The following is an 18,886-nucleotide window of genomic DNA, read 5'->3' on the forward strand; positions in this document are numbered from 1 at the left end:
GGAATCTGAATCATAACCCCGGCAGGGTATGTAGAAGTTTAGAAGAGATGATACAAGAGGGGAAAAGAAAGTGTAAAAAGACAAGATTCTACAACTTGATAGAACGTTATTCCCCAGGAAGGAACATGGGCTATGGTAACTCGGCAGCCTAGAAAGTTTGTGAATAGAAATGAGAGAAGGGAAGAGGGCATGGAGAAATCTCTAACGGGTCCAAGGCTGCAAGAGCCCTGGCCTCTGCTGAGCCTCACGGTTTCCTTTGGATGGTGGTCCTAGCCGACGATGGTGCTTTCGGCATCCTGTCTCTGTCTTGACCACATCCTACCAGGCTGCGGCATGGCATCCTCCCAACTCGAATATTCCCATGAATCCTGGTTAACTTCTGGTCTTAGGGTGTAAAACTTGATGGCTTAGCTTTGGGAAATCTCTCCCTGAAGGTGTCCTGAAGGGATACACCTTCAGGGATACCTAGTGTCCTTGCCTGTATGTTGCCCCAAGCCCTGATCCTGCCCCACACTCAGCGCCATCTGAGCCAGTGTGATCCTGTAGCAGGCTGGCCCTGGTTTTTGGTACATTCTTGAGTCTCTCTAAATATCACAAAGCCTGGGATAAATGTCTCTGTGTTATGGCATTCTTGGAGCCTGGCGTACAGGTCTTTCCTCGTGAGGGCAGCACACAGGCTCTTTTGTATGACAGCCTTGTTTTCCCGGGTAACCACAGAGGCGTGGGCCTAGCCTGAGAAGGACCAAGGTCTTGTGTATCAACAGCACATGAGCGCTCATATTCTCCTTGCTGCTGAGTCTTTGAACATTGGCACCATCCTGGCGACTGTGTCCTAGGTCAATGCCACCACATCCCTCTGTCTTTCTGGCCTGAGGCTCAAAGGTACCCTGGATTCAGAAAGAGGGAGTCCCTTACTCTCTTCTCTCTCTCTCTCTCTCTCTCTCTCTCTCTCTCTCTCTCTCTCTCTCTCTCTCTCGTGTGGAACCTCCCTCTTCCAGGAAGTGAAATGGGGACCTGATAACTCAACTGTGACAGTCATGCAAAGTGTAGGGGCAGAATCCAAAGATTCAGGCTGTGGTTTCTTGAACTAAGCGTTCTCTGATATCATTTGTGGAGCAAAAAGCGTGCCGAGGAGGCAGGATCTTAGCCTTGGAAGGGTCTGGCACCCCTCAGTCCAGGGCTGTGTAGGAACAGTGCCTTTACAGTCTCAATCTCCATTCTGGCCCTGGCTTTGGCCCTATTTCTCCTGCCTGGGCTTCCTCCATCTCAGCATAAAGCTTTATCTCACAGAACATCTCTCTACTCAGTTTCTGAGCCCACCCCCACCAACTCCCAAGAGCAGGAAATGGACAGGCAGGCACCCCCCCCTTCCCCCCACGGCACGCATGGAAGGCACTGATGTCAGTGGGAAAGCCCGCGCTCAAGAGAGGTTGGCCCCGACAAGTTCACACATGGCTTCCCCAGCTATACGTAACCCAGAAAACAGCATCTGCAGGTGAGAGAAAGCCAGGAGGCAGGAGGACTGAGCTAGACCGGAGTGTCAGGTCATCACTGGTCTCACTGCAACTCTGCCTGCTTCCTTCCTCCTGGGATCACACGAACAAGCCCTCGTTGCCGGGAGACGGGAATGAGTCATCTAGACCCTTAACAAGCCCTTGGGTTCCTTCCTGTGTAATGAGGTTCCAGAGACCATTCATCTCTCAGACCATGGCAGGGACCAGGGGCTGGAGCAGGATCCGGCTGTCGCCAATGCCTCTTCACTAACAATGACGCTGATAATAATAGTAATAACAGCACCAAATGCTGACCGGGTCTGAGTGACGCATCACTGAGCCCTAGATGTATCATGGTCTCCCACTCCGACCCATAGGTTAAAAAAAAAAAAAAAAAGGCTGGAAGGGTGAGGGGGTGATGACTCACCCGGGTCACACAGACTGCCGAAGGGCTGGGGCACTGACAAAGAGAATCCTCTTTAGGAGACTATTCAGACTTTACGAGCTCTTTGTTCAATACGGCTTCATCCCCAGGCAGGTTCTCAAAGACCCAGTCAGAGTAAGAATCCTGCTGAATCGGTTTTGCTAGGAACCTCTACCCTGTATATACATATATTTTTTGGGGTGTGTGTGTTTTATTTTGTGTGCGTATATATGTCTGTGGAGGGCAGAGGCTAACGGTGCTGTCCACCTTGTTTTCACTGAGCTAGGGGCTCTTCTCCCACTGGCCTGGAACTCACCAAGCAGGGTAGGCTGGCTGGCCAGTGAGCCCCCGGGATCTCAGTTTCTTCAGTGCTGGGATTACAAGTATTATCACACTGGTCTCCCACCTCTAACATTTTTTTTAATGTGGATCTGGAGGTATCATTCAAGCCTCCATATCAACTAAGTATCTCTCCCTCACACCTCTTCTGTCTGTCTGTCTATCTATCTATCTATCTATCTATCTATCTATCTATCTATCTATCTATCTCTATTTTGGATTTTGGTGACAAGGTTTCTCTGTGTAACAAAGCCCTGGATATCCTGGACTCACTCTGTAGACCAGGCTGGACTCAAAGAAAGAAATCTGCCTGTCTCTCTCCTGAGCGCTGTGATCAAAGGCGTGCACCACCATGCCCAGCCCTAGTTTTTTTTTGTTTGTTTGTTGTTGTTTTTGACAGTTTCTCATAAAGCCCATGCTGGCCTCAAATAATTCACGGTGTGGTTGGGCTGGCCTTGAACCTATGGATTTTTTTTTGCCTCCACTTCCAAAGGGCTAGGATTACAGGTGTGCACCAACACCTTTGATATTTAGTTGGGGTCTTAACTTCCTCTCTCCCTCCAGGTAACGTCTGCTTACCCAACTTTCCTTCAGCAAAAAGTCCCATTGGGCTGGTCTAGCCTGAATCCTGCTGACTCCTGGCACTTCCTCAGGGTCCTCACACCCCTCCTCACCCCAAAACACGCAAGTGCTGACCCTCAACCTGCTCCTTGGCTGTAAATTCCCACACGCCTGTGCTGTACCTGGAGTCGAGCCCTGTTCTATACAAAGGTGTCTCCTCCCTCTCAGAAGTAGCCCAAGTATATATGTCTTTGCAGCCTTCACTGCTCTCCTGCTCTGGAAAGTCCCCTTAGTCTGCTGCAGGGTTCTCAGACTGCCTGACAGAAAACGTTCTGTTCATACGATGCCATTATGGCAAGGGGGTTCCAAGGAAGCTTGGTTTGATAAAGTAGCTTTGTTCTCCTTCCACTGACACACCCTAGATTTCTAGTGGTATGCTCAGAGGTCCTGGTTCAAATCCAGCCATTCCCAAGAGTCAAGGTGAAAAATCCAAGTCACTTAAGTCAAAACTAGTAGGACTGGAGTTTCTCTTTGTTTTCTTGACAAACATCACCACAGGGAGCCAGGCATCCTAGGGATCACCCTGAGTGAGGCTGGTTAATACAGGCTTCAAGAGGGTCCCAGGGCCTGGGGTGTGCATCAAGAAGGCCTGGTTTGCGGGCAGCCGCTGAGAGGGACAAGGGACGGGGAGCAACGGGTGCTGGCCCTAACAAGTCACAGACAGTACCACTCAGCAGAGGACCTGAAGCAGCTGGGGAATTGTCTCCCTGATCGTCAAATGAGCGTTCTCCGAGACCCGCTACAGTTGGGTGTAGCAGCACACACCCGATCCTAGCTACCGGAGGCTGAGGCCGTCTGACTGTGGGTGAGTTCAAGACCCGCCTAGACAAATCAGTAAGACTCTTCCTCCAGTTAAACTAAGGAAGGGACAACGCTGCAGAACAAGTGGGAGAACACTTGCTTATAGCACGTGCCAAGGTCTTGGGTTCGCTCCCTTCTCCTCTGAAGAGATCTGCTACAATCTAGTTGTACACAGCCCCTCAATGGGATAGCCTGAAGACAGGGGGTGCTTCCAGGAGTGGGGCCCACCGTGAGGTCCTAAAGCCACTAAAGCAGCTGTTTCTGAGAGAGAACACTCTGACACGACTCCTCAGATCTCGGGAGGTGGTGAGGACAAGCTATGGCAAGATCAAAGCCTGACTACCCCCCCCAATAATCCCCAGGTTCCTGTTTCAAGATGAAACCTCCTCTTTCCATATCACTACCAATAAGATGGGCTTCTCAGCCTCCAAAACTGAGCTAATTGAAACTGCTTTTCTCCTTAGGTAATCTGCCTCAAGTACTTTGTTTACACTACAGAAAAATGAACGGATACAGCACACAGCAAAAGAGCCTGCATCATGCCCATCATTCAACCTATAACTGTCCCCTGGTAGATGTACAACCACTTATGTTCTTTTAAAAGACCAACACTGAGACAGGCATGGTGGCACAGGCCCTTAATCCAGTACCCGGAAGGCAGAGGCTGGTGGATCTGAGTTGGACAGCAGCCTGGTCTGCAGAGTGAGCTCCAGGTCAGCCAGGGCTACACAGGGAAGCCCTGTCTCAAAGACAGATGGAGAGGTAGCTCTTTGCAAAGGACCCAGGTTCAGTTTGCAACACCCATATGCCATTCTGCAACTACAGGCACCGGTAACTCAAGTTCCAGGGGACATGGTACCCTTTTCTGGTCTCTCCAGGCACCAGACACACATGTACTACATGTACATACAAACACACAGGCAAAACATGCACATGTGCATATGAGATAAAGATAAATAAATCTAGCCTGGCCATGGTGGCGGATGCCTTCAATTCCTGCACTCAGGAGGCAGAGGCAGGCAGATCTCTAAGTCTGAGGTCAGCCTGGTCTATAGGGCAAGTTCCAGGACTGCTAGGGCTACACAGAGAAACCCTGTCTTGAGAAAACAAAATTGTCCAAGGGCAGTGTGGCCACTCTGTGGCTGGCTCAGGACAAAGGCTGGAAGAATTAGTGGCAGCCGAACGGCAGGACACGAACAGGACGCGCAGAGGAACGTTTTTGTTTTCCAGTCTGCTCTTGGCCTATGGTAATCCCGTGAGGCCCCAAGCCCTTGAGTTCCCCCGCACACTTGTGCAGTGAAGGCAGCAGCCTTCTCTTAGGACTCTGCCCAGGCAGGCGACAGAGACTGACCGGGGTGAAAAGAATGTGCGTCCTCTCTCAAAGCAAAGAACTGATTCAGGGAGCCCATCTTTGCCTTCACCACCTCTGGCACTCTGTTTTATCACAAGGTGAATGTATTTCCTGCCCCCAGGGAAGGAAGCGGGTGCTTGTGGGTGTGTACTGTGTTCTCACAGGCGTCTGGGAGATAGAAAGTCTAGACGGTGGGGTACAGTGCCCAAGACCAACCCGTTTCCACGGCAGGAGGAGGAGGAGGTCAGATAGAAGTGGCTGGGCCAGCTGAATGCGGTGGTGGCTCACGCCTGTAATCCCAGCACTCTGGGAGGCAGAGCAGGCGGACCTCTGTGAGGTTGAGGCCAGCCTGGTCACACACACCTGCAATCCAGACATTCTCCTGGCCACCCCCACAGAGCTGTGAGGCCAGCAGTGAGTCAACTCCTGTCTGCCAGGAAGCAGTGAGCACTGGTGAGGTTTCTGGGGGCGTAGAACCTTGCAAAGGGCTGAGGGCCCAAACGGCTCTTCCTGAGGCCTGGGAACCCTGTGCTGGGCCTGCATGGGTGAACAGATTCTCTTGGCCTTCCTGGGGACTCCTACGGTAACTCTAGGGTTGTACCTGTGGGTACCCTGCTCAGGAAAGCAGCTAGAAACTGAGTGTGCACCCTGGATAGAAAACTAGTAGGCACTGGCAGTCCTACTTTTCCAAAGAGAGATAGTTTCAAAATCAGTTTTAGCCCAGGGCACCGCCTAACCATCTGCCCGTGGGCTGCTAGAGCCATGGGAGAAACTACAGATTCAGCTGCAAGAACAAGTTTGACAAAACAAACAAACAAACAAACCAACCTCTGGGAAGAGGATGGGATATAACAGGCACGGAGAGAAAAGATGCATGACAGTTGGCTATCCATTCCATCACAAGAGTTAGGCTGTTTCAGCAGCCTCAATGAGAAAGGCCACGAAGCAGCCGGACGGGGCGGGCAGGGGAAGGGAAGGCTTACCTGGACCTGGCCTTTCCCCATGAGCTTGTCCGCGCTCTCGCCATCCTCCTTGGTGATCTTCATTTTGTTGTAACACTTTTCATAGCATAGAATCCGCAGGGTCTGGGAGCCTTCTAGCTCGATCTCAAACTCCTGTGGTTCCCCAAAAGAAAGTAAGTTACCTGTGAGCAAACAGGTCCAGCCAAGGATGTGGTAGCTCAATGCCATATCTGAGCCATGGCTGGTCAACAAATGGCACCCCTGCAGCATCACGTGCTCCATCACGTGGTCCTGGGACCCTTCACGAGCATCCCTGTCACTGCGCTGTGCTTCTCTGACTGGACGTTTCTCAAACCTATTTTAATTCAAATTTGGAACACCATCCTCTATCTCAGTCTTGATACTGGTGGCACTGGGTGATCAAATTCCATTTCTAGAAGACATAACCATGGGTGGGCCGGACAGGAGGCTTTAGAACGGTCCTCTGAGCTTTGTCTGCTGCTTACTGTGAAGTTAACTTGCTCTCCTATCAACCTCAGCCTCCAGTGACTTCTGTACTTTCCATCCATGCTTACGCGTGCTTGGCTCTAGTTGGCCATGCACAGCTCTGGCTGGGCGGAGTGGCTTTATCTGGGAAGATGCGCCAGAAGAGGTGACTGAGACCTCCCAGATCTCCTTAGAGGCTTTGGAATGATGATTCCTACCTGGGCCTTTTGCAACCTACCTAGAATCCACCTTGGTTGCCAGTGTGGGGGTTTACAGTCTCCTAAACCCCTTTTTCTGGGAAGTCTCCTACAGTGGGTCTCACGTGGCCTTTTTTTTCCTTTTTAAATAAATGGAGCTGACTATTCACTATGTAGCCAAGTCTAGTCTTGAAGACTAGGTAATTCTCCTGCCTCTACCTCTCATGTACTGGGACTACAAGAATGTATCACTGAGCAAGCTCATGTGCCTCATCCTGCCACTGTCATATCCTTTTTATTTTTTTGCCCTTTGTACTGAGATGCCCAGAGAAATAACTACTGTGTCCCTCATGTCCTTGTCCTATTTAGACGAGGTATATAAAGGCAGACAATGAGGGGATGCTACAGCGCAAGACTCAGGATTTGGTCCCACTGTTATACCAAACGACCAGGACTAGATCTACCTGGTGTCTCACGGCTCACTCCTCCGTGGGCAAGGCGTGAGCGGCAGCTCTGTAGCTTGGCTGCTCCACTTGTGTCAACTAAACCAAGGTCCTTTAGGGTTACGGCAATGGCAGAGACCGGAAGTGGCAACTTCACAGGTCTGAGGCCTACATACACCGGCCTCTGTGCAGTCATGCCACTCCTAAGGTCCAAAATTTGCGGAGCACAGAAAACAGGCTACAGAAACCTGGTACTTCACGGGAAGCACACAGGACCCTTGGAAACCACCAGGGAGGTCCAGAGAGCCAGGCCCACAGCCCTGACAAGTAGGACCTGAGGACTCCGGAGACCATAATAGTCACAGGAGTGCATTCCAGTTCTGAGGAAAAACGAAAACGGAAACCTACTAACTATACAGAATTCAAAAGGACCTTTAAAGGACTCTTTCCAAACACTTCTCTGGAAAAACAGGTTACTTCTCTGCTGGGAGTGGGTGGGGAAGGCTCTCAGGGACACAGATAAAATCTCTTGGCTCTACTTCACACCTTCCCCTCCCCGCCAACTAGGAGATTCCAGGAATGCTGGCAACATAGTGGCTGTCTCGGGGAAGCCCTGAGGGATCCCCTGGAGATTAAAATCTGTGGAAAACATCCTGGTGGAAGAAGGCTCCTCACCTCATTCCAGTTTGGCTCAGTTGTGTCCCTGTAGACTCGTGTCTTTGCTTTATTCACAAAATACCCAAAGGAATCCACCTCCAGCGTGCAGTACAGATCTGTGAGAAAGGGACAGGGAGAGAGGGTGACCACTTTCCTATATTGCCAGCCTCTTCTTAAGAGCAAGTCAGGAAAAAAAAATCAGGAAAAAAAAAAAAAAAAAACCAAACAGTGGCTGGCACAAAACCAGCCCCTCATGCAATACCCCTGGCCCTAGGTCCATTTCCACATCGCTTAGCCATGGTCTGCTAAGGGCCCCATCAGTGGCAGGGAGCCTAAGCTGGGTGTGCAGGGAGGAAGGGAGCGTGGCGTTGGAAGCCAAGATGGGATGGATGCCGAGCTGCACGGAGAGACCACAGCAGCCGCCTCTATCCTGAGAGTAGCTATAGGTGGAGCCTGGAGACTGGGGAGGCTCCTGTGATCCGAGCAGACCCTGACAGAGATCTCCCCAGGCACGGAGTGTGTGCACAGGCAGTTCCAGCACAGGGCACAGGAAGAGAACGGGGGCACTGGTCTGGTTGTGCGCATGACCTGGCCATCTGGTAAATGACAGGTGGGGGTTCTAGAGAAGCTCATCCAGTATAACAGGCAGATGAAAAGCTCTGGATGAGGAGTAAGGGAAGAGCGGTGGTGGGGGCTGGGGAGGCCATGTCAAAGATCTAGAGGCACACAGACCAAGATGATAACAAAGTTCCAGGACGGGTAATGGCATTTGACTGATAGGGCAAGGGGACAGCTATCAATGACAGTGTCAAGAGTCCAGACAAATACAGATTGGGACACTATTGGAGAATGACATTTGGCTGAAGGCAAGGGGTCACGAAGTGGAACAGAGGCTGCAGGTGAAAGGTTTAACTCGGGGATTTCAGTTTAAAGAGTAAGACATCAGCCATCACACCTATAATCCCAGCACTCAAGGAGGCAGAGGCAGGCGGATCTCTGTGAGTTTGAGGCCAGCCTGGTCTACAGAGTGAATTCCAGGACAGCCAAAGCTACAGAGAAACCCTGTCTTGGAGAGCGAACAAACATGAAGAGGAAGACATCAGATAGAAAAGTACCCTAGGAGGTCCGGGGCATTAGTCAGAGCTGGCACCATCTGCCAGTCACTGGATGAACTGGAGGTAGGCCTGGCAAGGGAGGAAGATGCTCACTGAGCAGCCAGAGGATTTTCTTGTCAACTTGACTGGGTTCAGAATCCACTGTGACAGAGTATCTGATTGAGGTAACTAAGATGCCAAGACCTACCCTAAATGTGGGTGACACCATTCAACAAGCCCACTAAAAAGAGAAAGCAGGCTAGAGTAACCATTCCTCTCTCTCTGCTTCCTGACTGGATACAATGTGACCAGCTGCCTCAAGTGCCTGCCTTCATGACTTCCCCATGAGGATGGAGTGTGAGCTGAGACAAACCCTTCTCCCTTTAAGCTGCCTTTGTTGGGATAGTTATGACAGCAACAAGAGAATAAATGATACAGGAACTTGGTACCAGGAGTGGGGGGTATTGCTGGGATAAATTTGACTGTGGTTCTAGGATTTTGGAACTGGTTTGTTGGAGGAATATGGAAGAGTCATGAACTTTGGGTTAGCAATGCCTTTGAATGCTGTGAGCAGTGTTTAATGAGCCATTCTGGTATGAGTTTGGAGGACCAGAGACCCTGAGAAATTAGGACAGTGGAGGTTCTGGAGGCACTGTCACTAGGTTTCAGAGGGAAACTGGGAAAGACTATTCAGGTTATATTTTGGCACATAGACTGAATTGAGTCCATATACTGAGAACCTGAGTGAAACTGAATTAAAAAAAAATTGACTAATTTGTTTCATGCAAGAAATTTCAAGGAAAGATGTCCAGGCTGTGGCATGGCTATTGCTCACTGTTCTTATCCAGAAATAAAACACATGTAGAGTTTGTTAAGGAAAAAGAGATCAAGCAAATTGAAAGCTGCAGCTAAGACCCACAGTGAAGATGTGGCTGTAATTATAAAAGACAAACCTTGTGCTTTGAACTGGGACAAAAAGAAAAGGTGCCCCGAGGTCAAGCAAGACCTCATCCATCAAAGTCTCCAACGTGAAAATGCAAATTCATTTGGAAGGAGAAAGTCCAAACAGAGAGGATTGCTGAAGGCTTCCCTGCTCCTGGAAAACAACTGCCCCGGAAGTATTTCCCCAAGGTCAGTGCACAGAACCTGTGGCAACTGCAGTGCAAAGGGCGAGGCTCCATCCCAAGCTGGAACAGAGCTTGGCAGTACTGTCCACATGGTACCGGTTTTACAGCCGTGAAAGATGTAAGATTGAGGAGGGGTCATGGGGTCTTGCACAACGGCTCCAGAGAGCCACTGGGGCCACACAATGCGCAACAGAGTTGGAATGTCTTCAGGGAGGCATCCGGAAGCCAATGGGTGAAGCCGTGAGGGTACAGCCTCAGTTTCAACGGAGAGGCAGCACCTGAAGATGCTAGGGCCACGGACAGCCACCAAGGAAAGCTGTGGGTGTGAAGCAGTTCTGGCCCAAGAGAGGGGCTGCCCGTGGCAGAGCTGGGCAGTGGAGAGGAAACCCAATCCTTTCGGCGTTCAGGCAGTTCTATCAACAAGAGTCCCAGATGCCGAACATAAAGCTTCAGGATTTAGTGTTTTCCCCACTGACTTCTACTCTTGTTTTGTTCTTATCATTCCTCCCTATGGCCCTGTTCTTGCCTTTTGCTATGGGAATGTTTGTTCTGTGCCGCAACATGTAACTTGTTTCTGTTTTATGGGAGTTCGGCTGAGTGTTGAGGTTGTACAACACTATCGGGAGTTTTGAAACAGGACGTGATGGATTTTACATTTGAGACAGTCATATGAGGTTATGGGGACAAGCAGCTGAAGGTTTCGGCTTCATCGTGATGTCTGGGCGCCAAGCTGACAGGTATGGATTTGTGATAGCTAATCTTGATCATCAACCTGATGGGGATTAAAATCACCAAGGGGGGAAAAATCTCTGGGCATGACTGTGAGAACATTACCTAGCTTAGGCTGAAGTGAGAAGAACCACTCTAAATGCCCACAAGCTAAATAAAAAGGACAAAGTGAGCTGAGCACAAACATTCACATCTGCTTCCCAACTGTGGATACCATGTGATCACACGGCCCCTTCACCTAACTTCCCTGCCAAGATGGGAGTCACAATAAAACTTTCCTTAAGCAGCAGTTGCCTTTTGTAGTGTTCTGAATTTTCTAGGTTTTCTTTTTCCTGTATCTTAGAGCATTTGTCACAGCAATAAGATAAACGGATAGAGGGGCTGATGAGATGGCTTAATAGGTAAAGCAGCTTGTCACCAATGTTGAAAACGTCCCTAGTGCACATGGGGAATCCCCTAAGTTGCCCTCTGTCCTCCTCACATGAGGTGGTGGGTGTGAGAATGGCTCCTGCAGGCACATAGGTCTGGATACATGGTCTTCAGCTGGTGAACTGTTTGGGAAGGATTCTGAGGCGTGGCCTTGTTGGAGGAGGTGTGGCCTTGTTGGAGGAGGTGCATTACTTGGGGTAGGCTTTGAGGTTTCAAAAGCGTGTACAGTTTCCGGGGTGCTCTCCCTTCTTACTGTGAGGTGTGAACTTTCAGCTGTTGGTCCAGCCATCTGCTGTGGTGCCTTCACTCTGCCACCATGGGCACCAACCCTCTGGCAATGCAAGCCCACCTAAAGGCTTTCTCTGTAAGTGGCCTTGCTCATGGTGGCACCCACATACACACACAGGTGAGTAAATGAAACAAAAATTGAAAAAGAAACTAGTGTAACCAGTAAAGAGGGACATACACAGGGCTGCAAAGAGACAAGGGTTTGGGGCTCGTTAGCCGGTTGCTCCTACAATGCAACCTAGACTGTCAGAGTTCACAGTCCTTCTGCCTCCTGAGCATTGGGATTACAGGTGTGTACCACCATGCCCAGCTTTGATAATTTTTGATAAAAAAAACCCAAAAAACAAAAAACTTGTACAAATAATGCAATAATTTCAGAAAACTGCCCTCACCCCCAAAGCCTCTTCGGGTCCAGTCATAAGCAAGTCTCACCCTTATCGCTAACCTGACGCTGGGTGGGCCGTCTGACTCCAGCCTTCGCCTTTTACTACCTCAGTGGTAGAGCTTGTACTATCACAAGGTTTAGTTCCCAGCACCAAACAGAGAGATCTGCCGTGTTTTCCGGGATGCCTGACCAGGTGATGCATGTGCAGCCACGATGTTCCTGTTTCTCCATATCCCCACCAACACCTGATACTGTTCAGTAGTTCTGTTTTAAGGTGTTGGGATTGGAGCTCAAGGAGGGAGGGGCTCCAGCACTGAGCCGCACTTCCGGCCCTGGTGTGCACCCTTCTGACTATCCCTGACCCAGAGAGCATGAACAAGGACATCAAAGTAGCTTTCATCCTCACTTTCCTGACACGACAACCTTTCACCTTTTCCTGTATTTGCTAGCTATGCATGCATCCACATCCTTTCCACGTTAAAATATTACTTTATCATCATCATCATCATCACCATCATCACCATTATCAGTGTGTGTGAGTGTGTATGTGTGTGTGAGCTGGTGCCTTCGTGTGCTCACAGTGCGGGTATGGAAGTCAGAAGACAACTTCTGGAGTAGGTCCTCTCCCTTCATCGTGCGTTTCAGGGACTGAGCTTAGGTGGCCAGGATGGCACAGGAGGCCCTTCTACCCAGAGAGCCCTCTCATCCGCCCACTACTCACTTTAAAGGAAAAATCAACTGCATCTCCCTAACGCTTGGTTTTAAGAGTTCCCTGTACATTCTTGACTGCAAATCCCCTATCAGAGCCATCCCGGAACGTGCTGAGGCTCTTGTTCTGCAGCAGCTGTGGGAAGGGTCAAAACCTGCCCTTCGCCCCTGTACCACGGGCCTAAGAGCTGGGGAGAGGACAGGAGCCAGGCTAGACCAGTCCAGCTGCAGTGCGGTCGCCCTCAGAGAGCCGGAGCAGCCGCTGGGGCACAAAAGGCTGTGACGATTCCATCTCGACACAACAGCTAAGTCCAGTCTTCTGACGGGGCCCAGGGAACGCTGCCTACGGTTCCCTGCACTGCAACTCAGGCTCCTAGCATCTCGCTGCTATCGGGCTTTGGGCTCAGATTCCAGACCTGACGGCCTGCGGGATCCGAGACCGAAGGAGTGGGGAGGACAAGCCCCTTCCCAGCAGGCTTCCGCCAGCTTGGTCCCTCCAAGAATGGCACCCTCGGTGGACATCTGGGTGGACGGACTCCCTGGGTGGCCCAGGCCTCCCTTCTTGGTTAGCTAAAGTTCACGCACAGCGTCCACCACCTCCCTCCGAGAGCTCCTTACTTGAACTCTGCTTAAACCCGGTGGCCGAGTGGACGATGACGTGCAGGAAGCCGTAGAGTCCCGGAGACTCATCGTCTGTGCGAGAGACCAGAGCGGTGACCCTTCTGCCCACACCTCCCACCCCCAGCCCGCCCAGGATGGGAGGGTGCGGTGACTGGCTGATCCAGCACCGGGCAGTGCCACAAAGGAGGATGTGCCCACTGTGGAGTCTGTGTTTGGTATCTTACAATCCAGTTGGCTTCAAAACGCAGGCAAAACCACAGACTAAAAGCTCTGGAGAAAGGAGAGGGGGTTGGGTGACACGGGTGTGCTCATGTGTGTTAACTGACTCGGCCTGACTCAAAGTGTTGGCCAGGGTTCATTCACATCTACTGCACTGATGGTCTGGCCAGCTGTCACAAGCCTTATGACTAGATACAAAAGCCATGGTCAGTCTCTTCAACTGCCCAGCGATAGCAGCAAGGGGTGGGGGAGAGGCTGCTCTGAACAGATCAGCCCGGGAGGCACAGCCCTACCTTCTTTGTTGATGGTCAGTGGAATGTGGTGAACGGTCTGAAGTTTTACACACGAGTTGGTCAGCATTTGTAGCTCCACAGATGTCAGGGAGAAACTTTTGAAACCTGAGGGGGGGCGGAGCGGGTAGGGGGACGGGTCAGTCTATGCTGGCCCTCTTTAGGACCCTCACAGCACATGGGGGCAGGGAGATTAGCAGGGGCCCCACTGCGGCTTCATGGCTCTTGATGAAATGCAAGGGGAGGTCCTGGAGAGCCCAGGCCCGAGCACTCCCGTGGGGATCGGTGATGCCCCTCCCAAACTCATCAGTGTTGACCTTCTTCCTGAGTGCAGCACCATGGGGCAGGTTTCAGTGACAGGGACAGCATGGACACTTCTCCCTGGAGGTCTCCCCAGACACACACCAGTGTGGCTCTGTCTGGAAAAGGTTTGGATCCCATTGCTAAGCCAAGAATCTCTGGGACACAAGCCCCGGCCAGAGCCCCTAGGTCTCTCCCAGGCTACACAAAGCCTGAAAGGAAGAGGTGCTCTTAGCTCAGCAAAGGCTTAACTGATGGGAGCTCAGGACGGCTCAGAGGCACACAGGGGCCCCCAGCTGTGTCCACAGAAACGGAATCCAGCTTTAGCAGGAGCGGACCTCTCCCCATGCCACGAGCAGGCCTCTGAGGACACAGTTCTTGGCGGGTGCAGCCCAGGAACCTGGGGCAAAGTCTATTGCTCTACTCCCAACCCTGTCCCAGGACCCAGAGAGCAGCATGCAATTCAGAGAAGGAAAAAGCTAACGGAGGCAAGCGCCTAGAGCAGGAAAGGTCATCCCACTGAGGTGGGTCCAGCCAAAGGTGTCTTCTGCAGCACTGCCTGCATCGGGAGGGCAGTGGAACCCGGGAGTAGTTGCTGGTGAAGGGGGAGGCCCAAGGAGACTGGGAATTATACCACAAAGGCCCGACTGGGACAGCTGAGAAGGGCAGGTGTGTGAGCAGGTGTAAGATCAGCTAGCCAAGATGAGGAACCTGAGATGGTCTAGAGGAAGGGGTCTCAGGGATGATCAAAGGGCAGGATGGGGGTGGAGAGTACAACAGGGCCAGGAGGTTCCTCTCAAGTGCTTGCTGAGTCAGGCGGGGCTCCCTATAACATTTCCCAGGGTCCACAGCCCCTCTGAAAAGAACAGCAGAGCAGAAACAAGAAAAGGGAGAAGAGGAGAGAAACTCAGAATGTCAAGAACCATCCTCAGGGAATCCACCCAGCCCCGAGGGCTGAAGGCCGAGGCCAGGGGCCACTCACATTTCTTCTGCTGCTCTCGGATGCTCTCTCTCCACTCCGCTCGCTCATAGTCAGAGGAAATAAGGAATGTGTAACTCTGTGGTGAGTGAGAAGACTGGTTAGCTCCACTCTGGCTGAACTGACACTGGGAGAACCCAGAGCCACACAGCAGCTGGCTGAGTGCAGGTGTGCTCACAGCCAAGCTGACTGCTCTTCGCACACGCCACTGTACCGGCTGTACTTTGGGCCATGGTACCCAAACACAGTATGGGCCTGTGTCTAGCATAAGCCTTACCCGAAATGCCTGGGTCAGGGAATGACTCTGGCACACGGGGTACAGCTTAAGGACTTGGACGAGTTAGGAAATAGTTCTTTAAGGCGAGGGCTGATGGCAACCCAACCGCCGCACCCAACCCGTAAGACGACAAGACGGACACAAGGCTCTACAATGTCTGTCAACTGCTCTCCTTGCCATTCGCTAGAGAATAAATCATCCTTTGTGTTCACAACACATAGGATGCTACGGATGGCACCAGGACCAGAGCAGAAGGAATGCAATGCAATGACCCCGGAGGTCCCCCGGTAGAGTTCCTGTACTCAAGGTTGAGTCTGCAAAAACCCTGCATGCTGTCTACCCTATTCCCTCCCTGGGGCCCCTGCCACTTCCCAGCTGCAGGAGCTGAGTCAGCTGCTATGGAGACTACAGCCTGAAGCCCCACCAGGGGCACGCATGCCTGCACGTGGCATGCTGCACTGATCTCTCGTGGGATGGGGAGGTTCCCTGGGCTAAAGAACAGAGCTGCTGCAAGGGCATCCATGAGCTGGGGACAGCGGGCGGGCGGCTAAATTTGCTCTGCAGCTGGCGCTCACCTTGCCGTTGCGACTGTGTACCCGGAAGGCCATGCTGGGGGACATCAACAGCAGCAGTGACTCCTGCTCAGACAGCTTCTTCCTCAGCCTCTCCATGACCTTGCTGCCCTTGTTTGCTCTCTGCAGAGAGAGAGAGAGAGAATGGTTTGCCTTGTCATCTGGAACCAAGGCCACCTGCTCCCCCTCAGTTGTGGCCTCACTGCTCTGTACCCTTAACCCCAGGCTCACGGAACCCAGAAATCCCATCTGTCCACGCTCAGTACAGCCCAGAGGCTTCATCAGCTGTGGCTGGTGGCCTTTAGAGGATGTGAAGCCCAGCACAAGCTAGGGATGTGCTCAATAAGTCAGCCCTTCCTGCAGGAATTCGGCCTTCTCATAAAAGCAGAGGAGAGGCCTTCAGCTTTTCAAAACCGGGACAATTCAGCAGCTACTGGGACCTAGGGGACTTTTTACCTGCTCCCTGTCTTGGTCACATCACATCTAACATCAGGCTCCTGGGATGTTGGTGAGGATGAGTGGGTCCTAGTGTATTAAGCTGTACATCACGATGATCCGATCAAAAAACCTCTCCCTGTCCTGAGCTGTGTGGAACCTTCCTGAAGCCACTTTACCCTGGAAAGAAGACTGCGGCCTCACATAAGCTATTGTCCCAATCCCCAGATGTGGGACAGAAACACCCATCAGCAGGCAGCAGGGCCCAGTAGTCCTGAGGACACAGCGCTGGCTCTGCTTGGGGACACTCTACTACAGAGGCCCTGAAAAAATGACTAACATGGTGGTCTTGGGTCTCGCTCCTGTGTGTGCTGTGCTTGCAGCGGGGCAAACGGGCTGAAGAGGAGTCCCCGCCCTGCTGCACCCACTTGCCCAGGGCTCCAGGGACTGTCCCTGCGCTGAGGCTGGTCTTGCGATGATACCACTTGTTGGTGGCTAAGGCCAGGCCTCTACTCTGGCCTGGACTAACCCTAGACTCTAGGGGGCTCATCCTCACTCTTCACACCTTCTAAAAGTTCTCCAGAAAAACAACAACAACAAACCAGAGGCCTGCCGTCCAAAGCAGCCAAGGGAGCCGCACTCTCCAGCCTCACATCCCAGACTGCCCTGAGTCCTCCACAGCCTAAGTGGGCTCCCCTCGGTGGTTGAGCATGGCTCCCTGCCACACCACCATGGGCAATGCTGCCTGAGCACCGGCCCAGTGAGCTCTGAGAGCCTCAGAGACAAGAATTTAGAGGTACCACAGCACAGGGCCCCACCCTCCCCTGCCTAGGAGCCCAGCCTCCTTGCTCTTCCAGCTCTTCTTACACAGATCATTCAAGCACTGGTGTGTAAACCCACAACAGCCTATAACCCGAGCCCTATGAACCGCTGGCTGTACCAGGTGAAATGGCATACACCTCATGTTTCGACTGTGGAGGAGGCTATGGGGAGAGGGTTGCCCTTAGGCCCAGGATCCTAGCCTGGACGACCCCGCAAGGCCTCGTCTCTCAGGAAACAAAAGAGGGAGAATGCTGTTAGCTGTCCCATGAGTGGACTCTTTCTCTGCCTCGCTTTTCTACTTGGTGTGACCTGGGGGTGGTGGGAAAATGGTCCTCCCAGCCTTGTGTACCTTTCTTGCCCAGGAGCTGTTAGTAACAGTTTTCCAGCGTGTTTCCTACTGTGGCAGTATATTAAATTTACATCTTCTGTGAGAAGAACCAGAGTCTACCCTAGGCCAGGCTTTCCTGGGATGCATAGATGGGCAAAGGAAAGGGTGAGAAGACAGGAAGGGGCAGGTAAGGTTGGGCTCTTAACATCCGAGTGATGGTGAGGCACGCCAGGATCTCTGACCACAAGTCAGGCAACCAGACCTCATGCAGATCTGCAGACAAGGTAGGTACCCCGTGACAGGCGTGCTGTGAACACCGTCGCCAGTGACTCACCTCCCATCCGGCTAGGTTGCTAGTGTCTTTGGTATGAGAACTCCAATCCTTCTGGAGGCTCTCAAAACAACCAGAGTCCGGCTAGGGCCAGATACACAGCACTCTAGCAGCTGAGAACTCTCGGGGCCCCAGCAGATGCTGGACATCGGCTGAGGGGCCAGATGCCTGGCTGTTTCCGAGAAAGAACCTGCTTGGTGCACACACGAGGGCCTGCCTGTTCACTCAGGCCCCTCGGAACCCGGCACATGCTCTCCCCGACAGTCGCACCTTTTCTCGTTGGATGTCACTCTTGATTTGGGAGATTTTGATCTTCAGGGCGTCCAGTTCCTCATCTGGCACCAGCGGGATGTTGGGCAGGGCCTCCAGCTCATCCACCATCTGGAAGCTGAGGTCCGTGAGCGGAATGTACCATTTACAGTCGTACTGCTGGGTTTTGCTGGGGCGGAGAGGGGAGAGGGCATTAACAGACCGTAGACCTCCTTTTGCTGACATCACTGCTTTGGAGAACCGGGGAGCCGGGCCCTTTCCCAGACTTAACACTGCACAGGCTTCCTGTAACAGGCCAGGCTGAGGCTGACAGCAGACACTGGACAGGACTGATGTTCAGAGCCTCGGAGTCTGAGAAGCTGCGGATTGCCTGTCATCACGTCACTCGACAGACAGGGAGTGGAGGCCCCGTTCTGAGTGGGCTGATTAAGCTCATTTGCACAAAGTCAGAAGAAATGTGTAGGGGAGTCTACCACGTTCTGGTCTGTTCTACCAAGATTGCCTTGGCTCCATTCCGACCTGGTGTACCCTGGGCAAATCTCTGGTGGTGGTGGTGGTGACGGTGGTGGTTTGTGTGTGTCCATGTTCTGGACAACTTACTGGTGGCGGTGCTGGTGGTATGTGTCAAACTTAGAAGGCACCACAGCTCCGGAAGACAAACGTACAGAGACTGCCCAGTGATTGGACGCTGACAGGGGAGGGCTCCGGCTCCAGCCCTGCAGCCCCAGACTCCTACTCTTCAAAGATGATTTATGATGAGACCGTCCTCCGACAACATGGGAGTCATGATCTTGTTTGTCCCTCCCTTGTTATAGGTCCGTGGCCCTGCCCTATGATACCTCCAGATGGAGATAATGTAAGGGTGTGTGTGTGTGTGTGTGTGTGTGTGTGTGTGTGTGTGTCTGGCC

The 18,886-nt window shown here is 52.1% G+C and overlaps 1 protein-coding gene across 1 annotated transcript in view; it reads right to left on the reverse strand.

Moving 5' to 3' along the window:
- Nucleotides 1–18,886, reverse strand: part of Bcr (BCR activator of RhoGEF and GTPase) — a 110,943-nt gene that overhangs the window by 12,775 nt on the left and 79,282 nt on the right. Inside the window, exons 10-16 of the mRNA XM_021646061.2 lie at nucleotides 17,979–18,147; nucleotides 15,796–15,915; nucleotides 14,947–15,022; nucleotides 13,668–13,772; nucleotides 13,153–13,227; nucleotides 7,793–7,890; nucleotides 6,013–6,144 (exon numbers count right to left, since the gene is read on the reverse strand). Of these exons, the coding sequence (XP_021501736.1) occupies nucleotides 6,013–6,144; nucleotides 7,793–7,890; nucleotides 13,153–13,227; nucleotides 13,668–13,772; nucleotides 14,947–15,022; nucleotides 15,796–15,915; nucleotides 17,979–18,147 (775 nt within the window). The remainder of the gene's footprint in view (nucleotides 1–6,012; nucleotides 6,145–7,792; nucleotides 7,891–13,152; nucleotides 13,228–13,667; nucleotides 13,773–14,946; nucleotides 15,023–15,795; nucleotides 15,916–17,978; nucleotides 18,148–18,886) is intronic.

The sequence above is a fragment of the Meriones unguiculatus genome, chromosome 16 (genome assembly GCF_030254825.1).
Source record: "Meriones unguiculatus strain TT.TT164.6M chromosome 16, Bangor_MerUng_6.1, whole genome shotgun sequence".
Taxonomy (NCBI): Eukaryota; Metazoa; Chordata; class Mammalia; order Rodentia; family Muridae; genus Meriones; species Meriones unguiculatus.